Source organism: Typopeltis vanoorti, chromosome 11 (genome assembly GCF_054136105.1).
Source record: "Typopeltis vanoorti isolate ZY-2024b chromosome 11, IOZ_Tvanoo_1.0, whole genome shotgun sequence".
Taxonomy (NCBI): domain Eukaryota; kingdom Metazoa; phylum Arthropoda; class Arachnida; order Uropygi; family Thelyphonidae; genus Typopeltis; species Typopeltis vanoorti.
In genome coordinates this window covers 108,541,880-108,567,841 of record NC_143559.1, presented here as the reverse complement: position 1 = coordinate 108,567,841, position 25,962 = coordinate 108,541,880, and the positions used below count along the sequence as shown (strand labels likewise).

General features: G+C 33.9%; 1 protein-coding gene across 1 annotated transcript in view; it reads right to left on the bottom strand.

Annotated features, from left to right (window-relative positions):
- LOC150101923 (uncharacterized) overlaps positions 1 to 25,962 on the bottom strand; it is a 1,001,066-nt gene that overhangs the window by 575,268 nt on the left and 399,836 nt on the right. The window contains exons 54-57 of the mRNA XM_090399931.1: positions 25,189 to 25,317; positions 9,195 to 9,323; positions 2,298 to 2,420; positions 459 to 548 (exon numbers count right to left, since the gene is read on the bottom strand). Coding sequence (XP_090256057.1) covers positions 459 to 548; positions 2,298 to 2,420; positions 9,195 to 9,323; positions 25,189 to 25,317 — 471 coding nt within the window. The remainder of the gene's footprint in view (positions 1 to 458; positions 549 to 2,297; positions 2,421 to 9,194; positions 9,324 to 25,188; positions 25,318 to 25,962) is intronic.

The window sequence follows — 25,962 nt, the reverse complement described above, 5'->3', positions numbered from 1 at the left end:
GCAAACCTGATGAAATTTTGATTATAGTTTAATCATTACCATTTGTTTTGAAACAGAACTGTTTAAATGCTGTTTTGGTTTATGTCAAATTACACTTGGAACTGCTTTGGTTTATGTTCATGTTTATGTTAAATTACAACATGAATGGAACAGCATGATAATAAACAATGCATTACATTATTATTATTACTACTGCTACTACTATGTGAAACCTCCAAGGGGTCCAAGGACTCATCAAGGGACAGCAATGTACCCCCACACAACCTACCATCTATATAGTGCACAATTTACTATCAATGCTATGCCATCTATCACACACTCATTATTTTTTTTCCTTGATTTGCATGTATGTAGATTAAAAAAAAAAAGAAAAATTCCAGAAAAGCAAATTAAATAAATAAATAAATAAAGTATACCTCATAACTATTAATAATATCAAACTTTAGTCATTAACTCACCAATGCAATCCAAGTATCCAGCTGGTATTATACGACAGATTTCAGTAGGTCTACAATCAGAATCACTCTGACAACGATCAGGAATGATTGCTATCAAATAAAAATCATTATTACTACATGTATTAAGAAATTTTTAAATGGTCATAACTATTCTCACACTACTATGTTAGACTGTAAAATCAAATTGATATTGTTACTCTCACTTATGATCTCAAGTCATAAAAATTTTAAAAAAAAGTATGTATATGAAAGATACAAATAGAATATAAGTATTTTCATAAGTATTTCATTAAATTTCATTCTATCATTGTGCTACAATATAACATTTTGTTCATTAACCTTGTATCTTATTGTGATCCTCATTAGCATCCAAGTCAAAATGACTTGGATGCTAACTACAACCTCCAACTCTTCAAAAAGAATATTACTTGTCCACACACATAACATACAGCATCAATATGCTAATAAGTTTTGTAATCTCTCATGTGAATGTGTTTTATATAACATAAAACACTGTAAACTAATCTTTATTTGTTTAAATAAAATATTTTTGATTTATTTCTTTTACATAATCCAGAACTCCTACTCTAGAGACCAAACACAAAACTTTTTCAAGTCACTCAGACCTCTAAGTAGGGTGGTGGTGTCACACAAAGCAATGAAATTAATCTCGTACCTAAAGACATTTACAAACAACCATGCCCATCTGTGTGGGATTTGAACGCACCACAGCCTGTTGGTTGCAGAGCAGGTATGCTAACCTCTATGCCAACCAGGCTGGCAAAGTGTGGGAGGGTTATAAAGAAAAGTAGTGGTTAGCAATATGTAGACTTTCTAAATTATATTTTGTTAACTTGGTTCAAAAATGATCTAGAAAGCTGTTACTGATAGCTTCCAAACTTAAAATTAACAGATAATTTTTCCACAAAAGCTGTTTCCCAAAACTATTTGCCCACACAAAATCAAACCTGTTTTTATAATTTTATAATAATGTGAACATAAGAACTCATTCACTTATTGCAACAGAGCCTCCATAGATCAGTCGGTATAGACATAGCCCTTTGGTCAGAAAGACCTGGGTTTTGTCAATAGAGGGTTTTTTTCTCCTTGGAAACTCAAGTTTTTCATCCCTCAGAACAGGCAGACCAGCCCGTGAACACACCGATTTACAGTCATAAAATACATACTTAATCCATCACTAGGAGGGCTCAACCAGTCCTAAGCATAAACTTAAACATAAACTTATTGCAACAACTTACAAGGGAAGGGAGGGGAATTAAGGCTATACAAACATCCAAATGATGACAAAGAGATATAATTCACTTATGTAATATATAAGTGAATTATTACAGAAATCAATATATATATATATATATAATTACAGAAATCAATATATATATATATATATATATATATATATATATATATATATATATAATTACAGAAATCAATATATATATATATATATATATATATATATATATAATGTGAATGGCCAAGAAACCTGGCCAAAAATTTTGCAGTCATTAAAAGTTATACTTTTTTTATATAAGTGAATTTCATCTCTTCTATCACTGTTATGTCTTTATGTAAAAAAAATTTCACATAATAGTAGATATGAAAAGACAAGTATGGTACTGTTGTGGCAAACAGTTAAAGAATACAATGACAGATTAATTACAACTGACCACAAAGCATGTACTTCAACAGCTTCAAAAGTATGTTTTTTTTTTAATGCATAATTTTGGTGAAATATGTTTTCAAAATACAGCAATTAAGAAAATAACTTTAAAAACCCTACTTATCAATATATTATGCAAATATAAAATTATCACTTACGTATACATCCTCTATGAACATCATTTGGATTTCCAGTAGAACCTTCAAGACAACGACATCGAGCAACGTGTTCGTGAGCCACACATTCAGCTGTTGCGCTACACTGAGTGAAAATGCATGCAACTAAAAAATAAATAAGCAAACAAATAAACAAAATGAGATATAGTAATGTTTATAATGTCATTAATTTTTAAATAATGTCTTAAGTTTTAATATAAATAATAATAATATGATAATAATATAAATAATGTATAAATAAATAATGTATTTAAATAATGTTTAAGCAATGTCTTAAATTTTTAAATCAAACATTTTAAGTGATACTAACCTGATGAAGAAATCTATATACTTTTTTTTTCAAAAATGAAAATGTACCATCTGTTAATTATTGTAACTAGTATTTTACTAAATTACAGAAATTAATTTTAATTTTATTTTTCTCTTATTTTTTATTTTTATAAATTTTTATTTTTCTGATTCTAGTAGCAAGGCTTATACGTTGGTTGGACATAACTGGTAATTAGTTTACGGAATTAACAATGCAAATGAAGTATATTAATTAAAGGTAACTTTAATGAATAACTTCTATATTTCAGCAACGTCACATTGCCATCTTCGGGAACATAAAGATATGGTATGTGCACGCAGGCACTAACACAAAGCAAATGAGGAAGAAAGCAAGAAACTAATATTGTTCCTAAAGTCCTAATGGTGCCCTCTTGCGGGCTAATTTGATAGTCTTGGCTGTTGGGCTGAAGTTCTCATAATGTAAGTCTCCCAAATTTGGGGTAGTTTCATGCACCCAAATTTGTTGAGGTTAGGAACGTTTTTTAGAGCTGCTGAAGATTCTTTGAATAATCTTTCGTATTTAAACTTGCTGCGATGAATTATTAAACTTCAGCCCAACAGCCAAGACTACCAAATTAGCCTGCAAGAGGGCACCATTAGGACTTTAGGAACAATATTAGTTTCTTGCTTTCTTCTTCATTTGCTTTGTGTTAGTGCCTGCGTGCACATACCATATCTTTATGTTCCCGAAGATGGCAATGTGACGTTGCCGAAATATAGAAGTGATTCATTAAAGTTACCTTTAATTAATATACTTCATTTGCATTAATTCCGTAAACTAATTACCAGTTTTTATTTTTCTGGTTCATGGCATTTTTTTGTATTTTTTCAATGGGCAACTGCAAATCTTCCCAATTGGCCACAGTAAATAAAATCCGCAAATACAAAGTATCTATAAATAATCAGGGAATGCCAGTACCATCTTATTCTTAACTGAAGACATAAATGAAGAAGTCATACAGACAGAAATGCAATAGACAGGAATTAAAGTTAATAGCTTACATCACTTGAGCATCAAGGTAGGCACACATTAATCAGTATCGTCTTGAGTGGTTAGAAATTATGTTAACTCTATATTTATTTATAACATTACTGATGAAATTATCATTAAAAGCACTGGATGGAAAAAGTAGATCTTATGTGTTCTATGTTTTATTGTAAAGGAAAGTGTCTATGGAACAAAGAGTATAAGTCTGATGGATGAGAGTCCTTACAATGTCAGATATTTGATATAGATGATGCTGAGATAGAGGATGTATATAACAACTCTCTCTCTCTCTCTTCTCTGTATGTGCATGTCTTTTTTCCAGATAACAATAGAAATGAAGGCCTCTATCTGGTTAGCAAAGAATAAAAAAAAAAAGTCAGAGAAAGAAACAGAATACAACTGTTATGTTCAGCTTCAAGCATAAACTGTATTCTTGAATAAATGGTGTTAATTTTGTGACAAAACTTGAAGCTCTGATAATAAATCCAAGGGACAAAACTATCATCTTTTCTTTCTTTTTCAACTTCTTTAATTTATTATAGACAGATATGAGATCATATTAAAGCTTTGTAAAGAAGCAAAATGACTTCCTTATTCTTACATGTCAATGTTTGTTTCAGCATTGTAATTATCTCTTGAACTTCAACTTCTAAAACTTTAAGATCCCTATAGCATGATCAGTTTCTTCTCACATAAGCCTACCAATAGTATGTCATTGGATATCTCAATATACAAAGGTACACAACTTTATATTTACTAACATTGAACTGATAGCTATTTTCACATGTCCACAATTCCAGATTATTCTTTGCTTATGGATACTATCTCATCATCCCAGTCTATATTATGAGTAGTATAATTAAAAGCACAAATAATGATCACCCATTTCCTCTTTGCTTATACACTTCTTTGTCACTGCCCTCCACATTACTAGGTCTATAGCAACACCAAACCAAGTATTTCATTCTAATCATCTCTATCTCACACCACCATACTGCCTCAATTGGCACTATTTCCTTCTTGCATGAGAATAACTCCTTTTCTATAATCAACAGTGTTACATCTCTCTTTTTTTTTTCTATCTTCAAAAAAAAAAAAACATTTAAGAAAACCCTTCCATCTCTATTCCTCTCATGATACCATCCTCATCCAACCATGTTTCACATATTCCAACAATTTTTTGGGTGAACAGACTCAATTATTGCAATAGTTTCATTAACCTCACTTCTAATACTTCTGGCATTCATATAAAATATAACAGTTCATTTCTAGATCCATAACAAGTTTTGCTGATACTACTTATTAGATGTGATTTCTCCATGCCTTCTGTGAGCCATTATCCATCTCAGAACACTCTCCAAACCCAACTGCTCTGCCTACATCCTAGGCCATCCCATTCCTTTCTATTCACACATTCACTCCCTCTTTAAACATTGACCTTTCTAATGCTGTGTCCCTCCCTCTCCACATTCCCCCATTTCACTTTCTGTCTTGCCCACCTGTTCTCACATTCTCCACATTCGTACTATCCACTTCTCCATTCATAAGGATACCATCACTCCCTCCTTCCTTACTCTTCTGCTTTTTTCATACTGCTCTCTTTGCTCTCCAGCTCACTCATCACTGTCATACCTGGATAACACACTACCTACCTTTCCTACTACACTATTATATCTTTTATTCTTCTCAACAACCTTCTTTCATACTCAATAATAAAACAATGCTCAAAACATGTGAATAGTCTCTACTTCTTTAAGCATGAAAACTACACAACACTTATAGTTACAGGTGACAATTACCAAGCAACGATCAGCATATTGCCGGCCAGGTTGGCTGAGTTAGAGTATCTGCTCTCCAACCAACAGGCTGCAGGTTTGAATCCTGCCATGGACATGGATGTTTGTAATTGTCTTTAGGTGAGAGATGAATGTCATCGCCCAGTGGGAAACCACTATCCTGCTCACTGGAGGCCTGAAGTGGCTTGAAAAAGTTGCATGTTTGATCTCTAGAACAGGGTTTCTGGATTGTGTAAAAAAATATATAAAATTGATAAAAATCAGAAAAAAAAATCCCTAGACCATTCACGGTACATAATGTATTATAAGTTTACAAATAACCTTTCATGGGTAGGAACATATATATGTTTGGCACATACAGTGGAGCACATAATATGGAATCACAATTAGAAACTATTCCAACAAGGCAACGTAAAAATGTGGCAGACGGCAAGGGAATTGATGGCTTGCTTTGGAATACTGTTCTCCATCAAGCAGATTTTCTTGGGGATCCATCATGGTCATGGAAGTCTCCAGATATGACAGCTTGAGATTCATTTCTAGGAGAGATATGTAAGAGGGTGATCTGAAAAGTTCTCGGCCTCGACCATAGATGGCAACACTATTGGCAAGATTTTTTTTTCTAAGTTGGTACATCTTTCATAAGCATCTATGCGAAATTGCAAGTCATTCTATCAAGTAGTTTGTTTTACACGGCTATCTGAAGTAAAAGTGTTGTCTGTATCCCTTGAAATGGATAAAATTGAGTTTTGTGTGGTTATAAAATTCTTTGTAAAAGAAGGTTTAATGCCAAAAGAAATCCATTTGAAGTTCACAAAAGTTTATAGGCACTCTTCTCCTTCATTTTCGACAATTAAGAAATGGGCTGCCAAGTTTAAATGTGGCTGTACCAGCCTTGAAGATGATCCACGTGAAGGACGTCCAAAAAGTGTAACAACACCAGAAATTAAAGCTGTTCTGAAAGCAAAAGGAGGTACTTCATGATATTAGATAGATAATAAGAAAATAACTGGGCAATGAGTGCATATGATATATTGACTCTAATAGAGAAAAATATAAATAAATTGCTTCACTAGCGATAATAATTAATACTGATAATATTTTTATTTTTCTAGTTTCTGATACTTACGCACGCATCTGCGTATATTGTCTGTTCCTGCTCGACACACTTCGTCTGTTTGGCAGTCATGATCAAAATGGCATTCATGAGGAACTATGAGGGGAAAAAATTAGAAAGCTATAACTTTGTGCCATTCAATATTTTACAGAAAACTAAAATACAATGAAATAATTAAACTTCAATTATTTTAATAGTGATTTTGAAATGCAATAAACTTTCTAGAATTTTATTTTTTGCAACTAGACACTGATAAAAAAATGGTTTCGTAAATTGAACTCATAAATTTTCTTTAATATAACAAAAAAATCATAAAAATGAACTGCAATTCATGTATAGTGACAGAATGCTATGAAGTAATGAAATACTTGTCTACACAACTGGTGTTACTTAAGAACATCAAAACTGAAATAGCCTTCTAAATAATAAATGTTTGATGATGATTTACTCAGACATTAATAATCAGGGAAAGTAGGGAATAGCTTTAATATTTAACATTAAACAGGAAGATAAACCTCTTTAATGGGAGCCAGAGACACACTGAAGTTGCTAACAGAGATAAAGCAGACTTTTTGAATGAAAGAGCAATTGATATGAAGAAAAAGGAAAAGATGGTTCTTGTTGAAGACCTAAACAGCAGAGCTGGAAATAAATCCCAAACACAGAGCTATTCTGCGGCAATTTAAAGAAAAGAATGGATTAATAGTAATGCTGAGTACCTGCTAGATTTCTGACTGGAACATTGAGTAGTTATTCTAACAAAAAGTTCCAACATAAAAATTTGCATAAATTCACTTGAAGAAAACACATATAAAATAAGAAAGGGCTTAACAATTTTGTTATTATTGCTAATAGTGATGTCTTCAGATAGGTCCCACATACAAGGGAGTGGGAGATTTATAATATGAAGTAGCCACCATCACAGGTTAAGAAGATAAACATGAGTATTACAATGTAATGAAAAATAAGCATGAAAGTTTGGAAAATAATAAAATACAAATAACTTTCATATGTGAACTACTGTACACTTTAATATAAATATTATTAAGTAAAACATGGAGACTTGAAAGCATGAGCCACACCATGGAGTTGAACATTCAATATATGAAGAAAACATTGATTAACTCAGTCAAGGAAGTATGCAGTGTAGTTGGAAAAAAAAAATTTCACACGTTTCTCAATCTCTCAGTTCATATAATATCTCTTCACTACAAATTTATTCTAGTTTAAGTAACAGCAAAGTTTTATATTGTGATTATCATGTTTAATGTCTGGTATTATCAAGCTTTTTAAATGCTAAAGAGCTTCATTCTTATGTTTTATAATTTCTTTTTATTATTATTATTATTATTATTATATTATTGCATCCTCCATGGAGTTGGCAGACTCATCATGGGAGGTTCATTCAACAGACAACATATTTATCATACTGAATTAAAATCCTTAGTACTCCTTGCATTAACAACACATTCTGGTAATGCATTCCATTCGCTGACAATTCTCCATGTAAAAAATCTACTCCTCACACCCCTTTTCACCACACTCTTACATAACTTCCAGGGATGGCCACTGGTTTTTCCCACTCTCACCTTCTACTCTTTTTATAATCCCATCTGGATTAATCCAATAACATCATCTCACTAACTTAAATGTCTCTATAATATCACCTCTTTACCTCCTATCCAGCAAACTCTGCTATCCACATTTCTTCAACCACAGAGGTTGAAGAAATCCTAATCAATGTTTGAAAACCAGGTGACCAAATTTGAGCACAATACTCCGAATGTGGTCTGACAAGTGCTTTATACAGTGGCACAACCACTTCCTTATCCCTACATGTTAGAGTACTTCTTATCATAGCAGCACTATGATGTGCAGCCTTTGCAACACTTTCAATATGCCCTCTAAACTTCATTCTACTGTCGACCATCACTGCCAAATCTCAAATCTCATCCACTTCTTCCAGTATGACACCATCAGTATGGTACACAGCCTTATATTTCTGTACTTTAAAATGCAAAATGTCCATGCATTGTCAATATCTTTTCTGCTCAGTTTATCTACCCAATGTGGTGATGGCTAACTACAGAGCTTCCTATACTTCCTAATCAATCTTCCCCATACAGTGAGAGGCGTTGTATTCTTCATTTCACTTCATTCAGGATCATATTTCTTTTGTTACATCACTACTTATGTGTTTTATAGATAAAGATTAAAACAAGAAAAATGTTACATGCAGTTTAGACATACTATGCATTTACCCATTCTATGGTAATTTTTCGCTTTATTTATCTACAAGTGCTTCTTACATTCCTATACATGATGACATTGCATTTTGTGCCAATATTATCGTACTTATTTGTATATAGATCTGCGTGAAGCATAATGTTGCTGGTTTGAACTCACAAAAATATGTTATTCTGATTGTACATGTAGAATATATCTACTTATCTAGATTTGGCTAGAATTTTCTACTTTGTATCTTATTTATTTTTGTATTCTACAAATAAGCTTGATTTTTTATTTTTTTCCCATTGTAAAACTAATTAATTTGATAATATTTATATAGCTAGTGATTTCTCTTACAGATATATCCAATATAAAAATAAAATTAAATGTAAACAAATACAATGAATCTCTTGACTTACTCTGACAACCCTTTAATGAATCATATGGGTCACCAACATAACCTGGTACACAAGCACAACGAGTAATATGATTTTCTGTGACACAGTTGGCATTAAATCCACATAGTAAATCTTCACTTTCACAACCATCTTGAAAGAAACCAAAATGCAACATAAACATTATGTAAAATAAACAGTTTTGCTAATCAATTTGGCAAAGTTTAATATATATATATATATATATATGCATGTGTGTGTGTGTGTGTGCGTGCATAAAATTATATATATAATATATATAAGATTATATTATAATAAGATCATATAGAATTATATGATTATATGTGTATATATATATATATAAGATTATATAATCTTATATTATATATAAGATTATATAATTTCGGTTTAAGGTCTTAGAGAAGTTAGAATTCAAATTCTTGAATGGGTGAAGAGGGATATGATAGTCTTGCTACCTTATGTTATGTTTAACAAGAAATTATATTATTGCTTTAATCCACATTTTATGACTACAGTGTAAGCCATGGTAAAATGTGAATGAAACTTCAATGCAGTCAAAACCAGTCTACAGAGTGACTCTCACTATAATGTAACACAATATACACTTCCTAAGGCTTAGAGAAAGTATGTTTTACGATGTGTGTGCTGAAAAGTTGTGATAATCACCATGAAGGAATTGACATGTCTTCTGATATATCCTGAAAGAAAAAGAACAAATTAATACAATTTGATGAAACATGGAGGTTAAAGATATGTTCATTCTTGTGGTTATATCAGTTGCTTTAATATCATTTTTGTTCTAGGTGTTTATCAGAACTTTTCACCCCCTCCCCTCATATATTATAGAATATTGAAGACAACTTATAGTGAATTCACTGCTTTCAGTATGCAAAAGTCTGGAAGATATTTCACATGCAAACCATGCAAACTGTTACTATTTTGTTACACTAAAATAAAATATGGATAAAAACAAATATATAATTTCTTAACAAGAAGAATGTGTCCTAGTAATTTCATCACATTTTATAATAATGTGAGAAGTGGATAAGTGAGGTGATTAAGAAACCAATATGCACAATATGGCTAGACTTTGTAAAGTTATTTGACACAATACAACATAGAAGAGTACTGAATAAACTGGAGCAGGTGATGACATGGATAAGAGAGTGGTTGAATGATGATGCTGTGGAAAAGCATGAAGGAATAGATTCTGATAATGTAGGACATGGCTTCATATTTTGCTAGCTATTTAATTTATGCATTAATGACAAAGTTTAATATCATTTTTGATATTAAACTATGTCATATTGGTTGATTTGATATTGGTTTGAAGTGAAACAGCCAATTTTCTTCATGTGATGCTAATTTAGAAATGGCAATTGAATGCAATATGGAGTCCTCGCAAGAAGATTTGATAGAATAGTGCTATGAGCAAATGCAAATATTGCAGTTCAGTGCTGAAAAGAGTGAATATGAAGTTGAAGTTCGTGAGATGCATTGTTAAAAAAAGTAAAGAAAATGTAAATGAATAACAAAATGTTAAGAAAAATCCTGATAGCAATGCAATAATTATTACTGACCCTCTTTATTATTATTATTGTACATGGACCTCCATGGAGTTATAAGACTCGTTGTTGAATGCCCATCTTAAACAACACAAAGCCTATCATACTATTCCTTAAACTCATTCACAATTCAATTCATGTTCTCATTGCCTGGTAGGGTAGCAAGAGCATGAACAGTTTCCACAGTCGAACCACCCACGCAAAAGAGTCATTCCTCAGCCTCTTACTCATGATTCCCATTCATAACTTCTATAAGGCTTTGATTGTTGTTTTTTTTTTATATGACTCCTGCTCACAAAAGATTGTAAATCTATATTAGTACTGTGGTGGGATAAGGATTTTTTAAATATTTTTATTAATTAATTAATGCCCTTTATTAATTTGCTCCCTATGCAGGAACAAAAACAAAGGAGCATTAGCTGATTTTTTAATTTTTTTTTTCCAGAAACCTTGCTCTAGAGACCAACATAGAATTATTCCTAGGCATTGAGTAATAATGCAGTTATCATCATTACTCAACCAGATTTTTTCTAGAGTGGTAAATGAATGGAAATGAATGAGAGCATTCAATGAGAGCAGTGTATTATGTTTGTTCACCACATGTGTTCTTTGGACAGTTTGAGGAATGAAAAACTTGAGTTTCCAGAAGGGAAAACCTTGCCATCTCTGTATGAGAAACTCACCTCAGCTTGAAAAAGTTCTTATATAGGATCCTCCCATCTCAGAGTATTTGAACCTAGGTCTTTAAGAGTGAAGAGGAACTTCAATGAATTCAAAGCCAGGTCTCTGCAACTGAACAGGAATCTCTACTAGATAACTTAGCATCTCTGATATCAACCAAAAGATTTGAATCCCACTGTGGCATCTGTGGGTTATAAATGATTTTCACTGTCCAATGTGGCAGTGTGAGCCCATCATAATGTTTAACTGGAAGCCCAAAGTAGCTTGGAAAAAAAAAAAAAAAAAAAAAAAAAAAAAAAAAAAAAGTCCATATTTAGTCTCTAGAATTTCCATTAGATAATCTGGAAATTCTAGAACAGAATTTCCAGATTATCTAATCAACAGTCTAGCCACAGTATAGTACTAATGTACTATATTATGGATAGTATATTATTCAGTAGGATTCACATTAAAAAAAAAACATGTCTCCTCATGACCTCACTACAGATGTGCTCATGCTAGAAGGGATATAATATATGTACTGTCAGTGTAAAAGTTTAAGGAGAGGTATAATAAATATCATGTAAGTTAGAATTCAGACTCCTCAACTGAGTCTGAAGACCTATGAAGGTATTGAATTAATGATAATTTGTATAACTTACATATACTGCAGTTGGACATTTCCATTTAACTGCTACAAACTTATATAAAATAATAAAGAACTTTAATAGGGAAATAAGAAGTTACATAAAAGTTAATGAAAAAAATTACTCAGAAGTTCTGATATACATACCCTGGTAAATCCATGTAATTAACGTATGCATTAAGAAATCAAAATATCAATATCTTAAAGAATCAATACTTCACAAAAAATATTATCATCATCATCATCATCAAATTCCTGCCATGTACCCTCAAGGGGTGTACAGGATATGACAGTACTATATGAAAAAATTACATCATTACTAACTTCCTATCTACAATTTTCCTCCAAATCAGTCTGTTACTTGTCAAGACTCCAACATTATCAGATCTTATATTTCTATCGTCTAAGGCACTTTGTACCGTATCAATCCACCTATATCTTGCTCTTCCTCTGGGTCGTTTTCCTGCCAACCTGGCAGAGAACACTTGTTTTGCTAATCTTTCCTCTCCCATTCTATTTAAGTGACCATACCATCTGAGATTAGCTCTGCTAACGCATTCCTGGATGCTGACAATGTCAAGTTCTTTCCTAATATCCTCGTTTTTAATATGATATTGCCATTGATGCCATCTGTTCACGCCTCTAATCTTTCTCAGGACTCTCATATCTGCGGTCTCTAGTCTTTGGTCAAGTGTTTTACTTCTGACCCAGCTCTCAAATCCATAAGTTAAAATTGGTTTGAACACAGTCTTGTATACAGCTAATTTAGTGTTCCGACTAATTTCTTTCTTATTCCATATGAATTTATTCAATTGACTTCCCACGATACCAGCTTTGCTGATTCTGTTGCCTATTTCTATATTTAGTTTACCATCTTCAGTAAAAATTGTGCCTAAGTAGCTGAAATGTTTTTCTTGTTCCACAGGTTCTCCATTCACAACACAGTTGACATTTTCAATGATTCTGCCTATTTTCATTGTCTTTGTCTTTTTATTGCTGACCTTCATACCATATCTATTACAACAGTTATTCAATTTAGTCAGAGAATCTTGCAGACTTGTAGCGGATTTATTTAGAAGTATAACATCATCCGCATAAAGCAAAGAGCTGACATTAACATCTCCAATTTTGATATCAGGTTTAATATCACATTCCTTCATAATGTGATCCATATAGATAATGAATAACAGAGGGGATAATGTACATCCTTGTCTCACACCAGATTTAACATTAAACCATCTTCCTGTACTTCCTTCAATTCTAACTGCTGACTCACAACTCAAATAAAGACTAAGTATTGCTTGATATAATGCCCCATTGACACCATATAACTGCAGCGTATTGAATAGATTCTCTCTTGGCACCTTGTCATATGCCTTTTCCAAATCGACAAAACTTAAATACAGATCTTTGTTATATTCCCATGCTTTCTCGACTATTTGTCGTAAAGTGAAGATCTGATCCTGACAGCCTCTATTTGGCCTGAATCCAGCTTGTTCTTCACCAAGCTTTTCTTCCACAATTCTTCTCAACCGTTTCTCAAGTATACTTGCATAGATCTTGCCAGGAACACTCAGTAGGGAAATACCTCTGTAATTCTCACATTCAGTTTTATTTCCCTTTTTATATATGGGTACTATGAGAGCTCTACTCCAATCATCGGGAATTCGTCCCTCTGTCCAGGCTTTCTGAACTATGCAGTGCAGCCACTGTAAGACTCTTATACCACCATACTTCAGCATTTCTGGTCGAATATCATCTACTCCTGCTGCCTTTCCACATTTCAAGCCTTTGATGGCTTTTTCTACTTCAAGTATGGATATGTATTCCTGACTGCATGCCTGGTCAGTGTTTTTTATCACTGTGCTGTCATCACTGCTTGTTTCATTTAGCAGTTTTTCAAAGTAATTACTCCATACTTCAAGGATATCTTTTTCTCCTGTTTTCATTTCACCTTTATCATCTCTAATTCCTTTTACAGCACTCTTTCCTCCATTCCTAAGCTTCTTCAACAACCTCCAGAATATTTTGCCACCTTCTTGATATTTATTTTCTATATTCTTGCCAAAGTCCTCCCATGACTTTTGTTTAGCTAGTTTTACACACTGTTTAGCTTTCTTACATTTGTCTCTGTATTCTGTAAGAGTAAAAGCTGACTTATTTGCCAGGAACTTTTGATATGCTTTCTTCTTTTCCTTCACTGCCTCTTTAACTTCCTGTGTCCACCAGGGAGTTCTGATTTTTTTATCTTTGCACACAACCTCACCACATGCCTCTCTGGCAGAATCAATCAATGTTTCCTTCAGAGTTTGCCACTGAATCTCCAAGGTTTGATTCCTGTTCTCAAACTCTTTCATTTTCTTTTCAATAATATTTCTGTATTTTAGTCTACAGTTTACATCTGAGAGCTGCTCAACTTTTATTCGCTTTAAAACTTTCTTACATGTTATTCTTTTCAATATGAAATTCAATTTTATCCTGCTCAAGACTAAATAGTGATCACTTCCAATTTCAAATCCTCTGTACACTCTGGTGTCCTGCACCAGGGAGAAAACATCACTATCAACAATAACATAGTCAATGAGACTTTTCTTATTCCTAGCCTCTTCTCTCCATGTGAATTTGTGCACATTTTTATGTTGGAACATGGTGTTAGTAATAACCAGTCCATGTCCTGAGCAGAAATCCAACAGATATTTGCCATTATTATTAGCTTTGCTCTTTTCTCCAAATTTTCCCAAAATATTTTTGTATGTCTCACAATCATTTCCTACTCTACTATTTAGATCCCCAACAAGGACCAACTTTTCCTTTTTCATTGTGTCAGTTGCTTTTTCTAAAGCCTCAAAAAATTCCTCCACTTCTACCTTAGTAGAACCTTCTGTGGGACCATAGGCACAAATAAGTCTCATTGTCCAGTTCCCCATTCTCATATTTGCCCACATTACTCTACTTGAGACTGACTGCCATTCAAGAAGATTAGCCTCGTATTTTGTGTTGAATACTATGGCTACTCCTTCTTTTCCTTGATTGTTATTGCCTGAATATAACATTTTGTATTTATTGCTCAGAAAGATCTCACCAGTTTTGGTCTTTTTTGTTTCAGTCACCCCTATTATGTCGATCTGGTACTTATCTAATTCCTCAGCTAGCTCCATTTCTTTGCCATTCAGGCTTCTTACATTGATAGTACCGATCTTTAACTCTGGTGATGTTGGGTTGGGGTTTGTTTTCAGATTTGTTCCAGTAGCTGACTTTTCGCTGTTCGCCCTGGTTCCCTGGCGAAAACAACGGGGGCCTTGTTTAACCAGGCGACGCCCCAGCCGGCATGAAATTTTGTCATGTTGTACCATCATTTTTTATTTTGGTTTAACCAATAAGAATACAATTTGGTCGGCTAAATCCCAAATTGCCAGCCCATCCTCGTTCGTTCAGTATCAAAGTAGATACCCAACAGGGTGCACCACGAGAAGGTGAGGATTGGACATTAGGTCAGAAGCCCTGGTCGGTTCTCCGCATTCCTTTAAAGGCTATGTGGAGGTCTCCTCTCAGTTATACAGCTTTGACCCTTAAGCACCCCCAAAAAATATTATAAATATAATATTTTATATTACTGAAAATCATGATGTTCCTAAAATGCTTTCAATGTGAAAGAAAAAGCTAAGCTATTTTTGGTTTTTTATTCTCAGTTTTTTCAAAATCCAAAGTTTACAAAGTCATCTTTTCAGCTTTAACTTTTTCATCACTGGTTTTAAAATTCCTGTCTACTTCATGTATTTTCTATACTTGTCACTATCTTATACCCACCATTTTAAATTACATACTCTCTCGGCTCCAATCGAGTTTTTAGTCAAGTTTCCACTATGCTTACTTTCAAAACACAGGCATGTTAATTAATATCCTTCTTTTTAAATCTTATTAAATTCAACTTTTAGGCCTAGTCATTAAAAAAAAGGGTCTGCATGACTGCCAAAAATAGCTTAGCTTTTTATTTTATATTGTATTTAAATTTCAAGGTTTAAATTGATTTATTATTGAATTAATATCAACATATAATTATCATTCTTCACCTGAATATTTTAAATATATTTGTGAACAATAATAAGTTTACTATTATTATTACGGGCAACTCCAAAAAGTCCTTAAACTCATCGAGGGCCCTAAACATCATGTCAAAAACTAGCCAACATTTGCGAATTATCTATCATACTTTGCTTTGAACTCATTCCCAGTCATGGCACCCACAACAGGCTCTGGCAAACTATTCCACTCATTCACTACTCTCCAAGCAAAAAACCTGGTTCAAACACCTTTCTTAACTACACTCTTACTCAGTTTCCATGGATGGCCTCCTAGTTCTCCCACCACCAGACTTGTTCTGAAGAATTTCCTCTGAATTAATCTTGTAAAAGTCCTTCAGTAATTTGTATGTCTCAATTATATCACCCCTTTTTCTGCCTATCAACCAGTTTCTGTAACCTACAAATCTTCAACCTGTCATAAGGTTCATTCCAGAGAACTGCTACCATCTTGGTCACTCAAATCTGAATCCTCTCTACCTCCTCCTCCACACATCACCAAGAAACCCTAGTGCCCAGATCTACATGCAGTAGTCAAGATAGGGTCTTATCAAAGCTTGATAAAGAAGAACAAAAACCCGCTCATCTCTGCTTGTCAAAGTATTCCTCAGTAATCAAGTAATCTGATGAGTTGCTTTAGCAGCTTTTACTATGTGCCCCCCCCCCCCTCCAAACTTTAACTTACTACCCACTAACACTCCCAAGTCTTTGGCTTCATCAATTTCCTGGAGTACAGTTCCACCAATGTGGTATTCAGCAGGTAATCTTTTCATCCCAAAATGCATAACCTTACACTTTGCCACATTAAGATGATATCTATTCTCCCTTTGCCCAGTCTGCCAATCTATCCAAATCATCCTGCAAAATTTTGACATCAGCTGTATTAACTATTTCTCTACCTAATTTTGCATCATAAGCAAACAACTGAACAGTTCCCCTCAGATCCTTTCCTATATCATTAATGAACTAGATGATGGGATCTATTTAAATATCACATATTTATGAATGGGGAATTGGACAATGAGACTTATTTGTGCCTATAGTCCCACAGAAGGTTCTGCTAAGGTGGAAGTGGAGGAATTTTTTGAGGCTTTAAAAAAAGCAACTGACACAATGAAAAAGGAAAAGTTGGTCCTTGTTGGGGATCTAAATAGCAGAGTAGGAAATGATTGTCAGACATACAAAAATATTTTTGGAAAATTTGGAGAAAAGAGCAAAGCTAATAATAATGGCAAATATCTGTTGGATTTCTGCTCAGGACATGGACTGGTTATTACTAACACCATGCTCCAACATAAAAATGTGCACAAATTCACATGGAGAGAAGAAGCTAGAAATAAGAAAAGTCTCACTGACTATGTTATTGTTGATAATGATGTTTTCTCTCCAATTTCAAATCCTCTGTACACTCTGGTGTCCTGCACCAGAGTGTACAGAGGATTTGAAATTGGAAGTGATCACTATTTACTCTTGAGCAGGATAAAATTGAATTTCATATTGAAAAGAATAACATGTAAGAAAGTTTTAAAGCGAATAAAAGTTGAGCAGCTCTCAGATGTGAACTGTAGACTAAAATACGCAAAGATTATTGAAGAAAAAATGAAAGAGTTTGAGAACAGGAATAAAACCTTGGAGATTCAGTGCAAACTCTGAAGAAAACATTGATTGATTCTGCCAGTGAGGCATGTGGTGAGGTTGTTCTGCAAGGATAAAAAAATCAGAACTCCCTGGTGGACACAGAAAGTTAAAGAGGCAGTGAAGGAAAAGAAGAAAGCATATCAAAAATTCCTGTCAAATAAGTCAGCTTGTGCTCTTAGAGAATACAGAGACAAATGCAAGAATGCTAAACACTGTGTAAAACTAGCTAAACAAAAGTAATGGGAAGACTTTGGCAAGAATATAGAAAATAAATATCAAGAAGGTGGCAAAATATTTTGGAGGTTGTTGAAGAAGCTTAGGAATGGAGGAAAGAGTGCTGTAAAAGGAGTTAGAGATGATAAAGGTGACATGAAAACGTGAGAAAAAGATATCCTTGAAGTATGGAGTAATTACTTTGAAAAACTGCTAAATGAAACAAGCAGAGTGGTAAAAAACACTGACCAGGCATGCAGTCAGGAATACATATCCATACTTGAAGTAGAAAAAGCCATCAAAGGCTTGAAATGTGGAAAGGCAGCAGGAGTAGATGATATTCAACCAGAAATGCTGAACTGTGGTGGTATAAGAGTCTTACAGTGGCTGCACTGCATAGTTCAGAAAGCCTGGACAGAGGGACGAATTCCCGATGATTGGAGTAGAGCTCTCATAGTACCCATATATAAAAAGGGAAATAAAACTGAATGTGAGAATTACAGAGGTATTTCCCTAGTGGGTGTTCCTGGCAAGATCTATGCAAGTATACTTGAGAAACGGTTGAGAAGAATTGTGGAAGAAAAGCTTGGTGAAGAACAAGCTGGATTCAGGCCAAATAGAGGCTGTCAGGATCAGATCTTCACTTTACGACAAATAGTCGAGAAAGCATGGGAATATAACAAAGATCTGTATCTAAGCTTTGTAGATTCGGAAAAGGCATATGACAAGGTGCCAAGAGAGAAGATATTCAATACACTGCAGTTATATGGTGTCAACGGGGCATTATATCAAGCAATACTTAGTCTTTATTTGAGATGTAAGTCAGCAGTTAGAATTGAAGGAAGTACAGAAAGATGGTTTAATGTTAAATCTGGTGTGAGACAAGGATGTACATTATCCCCTCTGTTATTCATTATCTATATGGATCACATTATGAAGGAAAGTGGTATTAAACATGATATCAAAATTGGAGATGTTAATGTCAGCTCTTTGCTTTATGCAGATGATGTTATACTTCTAAATAAATCCGCTACAAGTCTGCAAGATTCTCTGACTAAATTGAATAGCTGTTGTAATAGATATGGTATGAAGGTCAGCAATAAAAAAGACAAAGACAATGAAAATATTCAGAATCATTGAAAATGTCAACTGTGTTGTGAATGGAGAACCTGTGGAACAAATAAAACATTTCAGCTATTTAGGCACGATTTTTACTGAAGATGGTAAATTAAATATAGAAATAGACAACAGAATCAGCAAAGCTGGTATGGTGGGAAGTCAATTGAATAAATTCATATGGAATAAGAGAGAAATTAGTCGGAACACTAAATTAGCTGTATACAAGATAGTGTTCAAACCAGTTTTAGCTTATGGATCTGAGAGCTGGGTCAGAAGTAAAACACTTGACCAAAGACTAGAGTCCGCAGACATGAGAGTCCTGATAAAGATTAGAGGCGTGAACAGATGGCATCAATGGCAATATCATATTAAAAACGAGGATATTAGGAAAGAACTTGACATTGTCAGCATCCAGGAATGCATTAGCAGAGCTAATCTCAGGTGGTATGGTCACTTAAACAGAATGGGCAAGGAAAGATTAGCAAAACAAGTGTTCTTTGCCACGTTGGCAGCAAAACAACCCAGAGGAAGACCAAGATATAGGTGGATTGATATGGTACAAAGTGCCTTAGACAATAGAAATATAAGATCTGATAATGTTGGAGTCTTGACAAGTAACAGACTGATTTGGAGGAAAATTGTAGATAGGAAGTTAGTAATGATGTAATTTTTTTCATCTAGTACTATCATATCTTGTACACCCCCCCCCTTGAGGGTTATGTGGCAGGAATTTGATGATGATGATGATGATATTTATGAAGTATTTAAAGAATCTCAAAACAGTTGATTTATGCACAAAATAACTGAAAAAGTAAGGGTAAAATAATATGTTATACTTTTTTTCTTTTTAATTGTTGACTCCCAATTCCATTACTTGCAATGAATTAAAATTTTTTTCTCTAAATATATATTAAATTAAAACAGAATTTCTATATATTTCATCAGTTACAAAAAAACAAATTTGTTTTATTGTTTAGATCCCAAGTTGAGCCTCACTGCTGTATAGTATAAAGTACTATACATTACTAAAGTATTATATATAAGTATTAATTCACTAGGTATATATAAATAATTTCAGAGAATATTACTGAACATTAAATTATAAAACTTACCAAAACAATTCCTTATTTCATTTACATCTAATCTACAAACTGCTGTGGAAGGACAGTCTTGATCAGTTGTACAAACATCAGGTGCTGAAATGACCAACAGATTAAAATGAGATCTCTGATTAATCATAATTTTATAAAACATACAGTCAACTCTCACCATGACAAAATCCTAAGGACCATTTGGAATAATTTGTTAAAGTAAAAGATTTGCTACAGGAAATTTTCTTTAGAAATCCATTGATGATATGGTTCTTCAGAAAGGCATTTCAATAGTGATTGAAATGCCTTTCAATCTGCTTTTCAAAACTGCTATTGTGAATGAGCTTTTTAGTGCTGCTGTAGCGAGAGTTAACTGCTTATATCTCAATTAAATTAATGTGAAAAAAAAAAGTATGGATTACCAATAACTGACAGCAGAATGCTCATTCATCTACAAATGCAAATAATAAATTGTGATCTAGTATATTACTGATCTACTTGCATAATTTTTAATTAAAATAAGATGAATAAGCACCTGAAGAGTCTAAAAAATTATTTTAAATTCCATACAAAAGCATAACTTTTATGACTAATTACCTTTAGAGCTCACACCATTAAACATATATTAATGTTTAATTTTTTTCACTGAAAATGATGCTGCATAAAAATTTAAAACACAAAGTAAACAAAGTAAAACAAGATAACTGTTGTAACTCATGAAATCAAACTTAAGAGATTCCTGGATAAAAATCAATAAAATCCATCACTATATAAAGTATACTATTGAAAATAATTACCTTTTAATTATTTTCCTTGAGTTTTATTAAACTAGCTTACCTGATGACTCTCTCTCTCTCAACTTTGCAGTTTTTTTCAGGAAGATATATTCATGATCCCCATTCCCCTCCCCAAACCAGTTAATCAGAAACTTGATACTATACAAAAAAAAAAATTAAGTTTTGTGTGTAACTGGTGGATTAAATGGCAGAGAGAGAGAGAGAGAGAGAGAGAGAGAGAGAGAGAGAGATGGAGAGAGAGAGAGAGGTAGAGTAGAGTACCCTCCCTCAATGAGTCCTTAGATTCCTTGGAGGTGTCATGTAATGATAATAATAATAAAAAAAATTCTCCACTCATGTTTTGAAATGGCCTGCCTTTTGTAATAAACATATCAACTTGTTTCCAAGTCAGTATAACAATAACTACATTTACATAGGTTTTTGAAAAATGAATGGTACCAGGAGATGTATATATGTATGCATTACTTATGTGTCCAAGAAAGGAAAAGATAGTTTTGCTTCTCATATAGCTGAATAAGTTCATTGTTGAACAAGAAGTGAACAGATGTCTTCCTTTCTTGGACCCATTAATAATACTTACTCCTCCTGTACTATTCATGTTTTGGTCTACTAGAAACCTGCATTTACAGTACATCCAATTATTATCATCACAAAAGGAAGACAGCATCAAAATGTTTGTGCACTGAGCTCAATCCATTTGTTGGTGTGTGGGGGGGGGGGGGTTGAGACAGCCTTCCCATGCCCTGGATAAAAACAGAAAGGAAAGATGGATCTCAACCATCCATGAACTCGATTTCACCACATCTAGCCAGAAAAGCTGGTCACTTCTGAGAAAATTAGGTGGGGCAGAACCAGCAACACACAAAACAACAGAGATAACTCCTGATCAAATGGCTAATCATTTATTGAAAACCTCCAAGATATGTCCCAGCTCTATCAGGAAAATTACTGTGCAATCTTCCATCAGACAAATCCTGAATGGATTGCAAGCTTCCTGAACTTGTACACCCAGTATCCTGGGAAGAAGTACAGGTAGCCCTAAAACTAACCAAGAATGGCAAAGCTGCACAAGTGGATGGTATCCTCCCTCAGTTTCTAAAACATCTTGGCCAACAAAGCCAAATATGGCTGGCTGCCCTTTTCTCAAAAATTATAATGACTGGAAAACTACCAAATCTGAAAGATGCCAGTCTGTTTGGCCAAGTGGTTAGCATATCCGCTCTCCAGCCAAAAGGCTGCGGGTTCGAATCCTGCCATGGGCTTGGATGTTTGTGTTGTCTGTGAAAATACTAGTGATAGTGGTGGGCAGTAGATTGCATTGGTGGAGTTTGGTTCATTGTAGTTGATGGATTGTGGGTGGTGGAGACAGAGTTGTTGAGTAGATGCCCTCCCTCGATGAGTCTTTGGACTCCCAGGAGGTGTCAAGTAATGATAATAATAATAATAATAATTAATGTATAAGGATGTGCTGAAACGTTGTGATAATGACCATGAAGGAATTAAGGTAGAGCCATGTAACTTACACATTATTCTACATATTCCTCACAAACTGTTATGCACTTGTTACAACACTGCTGCATCATTTGAAATCCCCTGAGAAAAAAGTCTTTCTCTCGTTGCACAAATTCGTCTATTTTTGTTCTATGTGTTTTTCGTCTAATATGTAAAAAGTGTATTGATAGATTAGATGGATTAGAAATGGGAGCTAAAGTCGGGACCATAGTAGAAGAGCTTAGGCAAGAGTTAGCAAAAATGGGAAGTGAAATGAAACGGCTGGAAGATGAGATATGAAATTAAACACCTACAGAAGAGACTGGCTGATGCGAATGATAAGGAGGAAGTTAGTGTTATGAAGAAAGTCAAAGGATAATTGTATATCATTGTATAGGGACTCAATGATTAGATATGTGATGACTAAATAAAGTACACAAAACATGCTGTCCTGGTGGATTAATGAAACAAATAACTGATGCTTTGCAGAGATGGAAAGTGCAAGCACCAGAATTAGCAGTAGTTGTGGGCACAAATGACTTGGTGAAAAAAAAGAATGTTGATAGAAACTTGAGGATGTTGTTGCAGCAAATAAAGGATAATGGTATTGGAAAAGTCCTTAGCATGTTTCCCAGATATGACAATAGTGAATTGAGAGGGAAAGCAGAGATAATAATTAGCAAGATGGCTGAGTTGTGTAAAGCAAAGGGGGTTCAGTTTGTGAATCTGTAGAGTAAATTTGAAGGAAAGTTGAAAGGGTTGAAAGTTGATGGACTGCATTTAAATGGTTTTGTGTTGTGCACTTAGAAAGGCTATTGTTTGCTGAAAAGCCCAGAATCAAGATATTAATGTAGCTTAGTGCAGGAGAGCACTAAGCTGGGTGTACAACAGGAGGAAGATGGATATGAGGTTGGAGATGTTGTATTTATTTATTTCATATCCAAACACAAGTGGTACAGAGGAAGTAATTGGTACAACATTATTTACAATAAATTAGGATATATTACAAATGAGAACAGCTTGGTTGTGTAACTAAACTGGTTGTACAACAGGAGGAAGATGGATATGAGGTTGGAGATGTATTTATTTATTTCATATCCAAACACAAGTGGTACAGTAGTAAGTAATTGGTACAACATTATTTACAACAAATTAGGATATATTACAAATGAGAACAGCTTAAATTTAATAGATAAATTATTCATAGAATAATAGGCCAAAGATGAAGGAAAAATAAACTATATATATAAGTTATATACAACAAATATGTTCAAATGTAGCAGCACAAGGTGATGGAATGCATAAAGGTGAGGATGGGACAGGTAAGAATGGCAATCAGAGTCAGGATCAGGAAAATGGTCAGACTGAAGAGAAAGGTGTGGTATAGCAGCTAGATTAGAGAATGTCGGTGCTGGTAGAATGCCCTCAAAGATACAGGGATTGTTATGTTTGTATACAAATGTAAGGAGTATTCAAAATAAGAGAGCTAGCAGAGAATTCTTCTACTAGATAGAAAGCAAGAGAAAGAATAATGATGGCAGGTTGACACTGGTCATGGCAGTAGAGTGACCACTGAAAAGGATATAGTGGAATTATTGAATGAGCACTTTATCAGCATATACCATACTGGTGTAAATGGTGCAATATATAGAATGGAGGCAAGTATTAGGAGAATTGGAAATAAAAGAACCATAGGTGTATCAGGTGTTGATTTGGTTAGATGTTAATAAGGCTGTGGGAATGGATGACATATTGCCATGTATTCTTAAGGAATGTGCACCACAGTTAGATATGAAGTACTTTAACATGAAGGGATATGTATAAAGCACTGGTCAGACTACACTTGGACTATTGTGCTCAGATTTGGTTACCTGGTATTTAATGTGATGTGGAAACATTGGAGAGAATTCAGAGAAGAGTGATTAAGACAATATCATGACTATGGAATGCTGGCTATGGAGAGAGGTTGAAGAAATGTGAATTGCAGAGTTTGGTGGATAGGAGGAAAAGAGGTGATATGGTTGTGACATTTAAGTTAGAGATGTTATCTGATTAATCCAGGTGGGATGGGATTATAAAAAGAGTAGAAGGTGGGGGGGGGGGAGACAGTGGCCATCCCTGGATGTTGTGTAAGAGTGTGGTGAAGAGGAGTGTGAGATGAAGATTTTTTACATGGAGAATTGTTAGTAAATGGTATGCACTACCAGAATATGTTGTTAATGCAATGGGTGTTAAGGATTTTAAGATTCAATAGGATAGATTTGTTGTCAGTTGAATAAACCTCTGACAATGAGTTTGCCAACTCCATTAATAATAATAATAATAATTTATTCCATTAAACCTTAAAATGAGTATAGCAGGTTCTTTGCAGATATGATCTACATGCTACCTTCAAATATCCTGATGTAAACATTCACCTCATCAACTACTCTTGTAACTTTATTATGAAAAAAATATGACCAGATTACTAAATGAAGACCAGGTTTTTAAGTGCAAAGAATAACCATTTTTGTAAGACTTCTGGCAGCATTATTAGACAGAATAAAATAAACAATAAAATACTTTATGAAAAAACAGATATTATGAAAGTGAGAACATGAATAGCGATAAATATATAGCACTCTTGGTAGTTAATCTGCACTTAAGGTAATAATCGTAAAATAAGAAAAATATATATTTAAAATGATATTTCACTTACGTCGTGGATCACATCCTGTATTTCTATTATATGGATCACCACGATATCCTGGTGGGCAAGAACACACCGTAACATGAGAAGAAACTGAGCACAGAGCATTAGGTCCACAAAGTACTTCCAAACAGCCATCTATTTCATGTAAAAAATTAATAGTGATGTTACTTTTGTTAAACAAAGTTCGGCTTTATAAAATTAATGTTATTAACTATTTATTATTTGGTAGGTAATGAATAAAAATGAAATTAACATAAGTTATTATACATTATGCACAGCACCCTTAGGAGGAATCCACCTAAGTCCAAAGATTAATTTTATGTCATCATTATTATTATTATTATTACTTGATACCTCCAGGGAGTCCAAAGACTCATCAAGGGAGGGCGCCCACTCCACAGTCCCGTCTCCATCACTCAATCCACCAACGAACTGCAACTACACCAATGCCATCTATCGCTCACCAGTGCCAACACTAGCACTTTCTCAGACAATCACAAACATCCATGCCCACAGCGGGATTCGAACCTGCAGCCTTTTGGCTGGAGAGCAGATACGCTAACCACTCAGCCAGCCAGGCTGGCAAATGTGATTTAAATTTAAATTAAAATATTAAATTTTATCATCAAATGTGATTTAAAGCAAAAAAGTTTATACTAACACAAGCCTAAATCTGGAGCTGTAAAGATAACAGACATTTCATGATATAGCTACTAATAACTAGTGTTCTGCTTGACTGAGTACATATTGTGGTCTACTTACATGATGTAGTTCGCATAA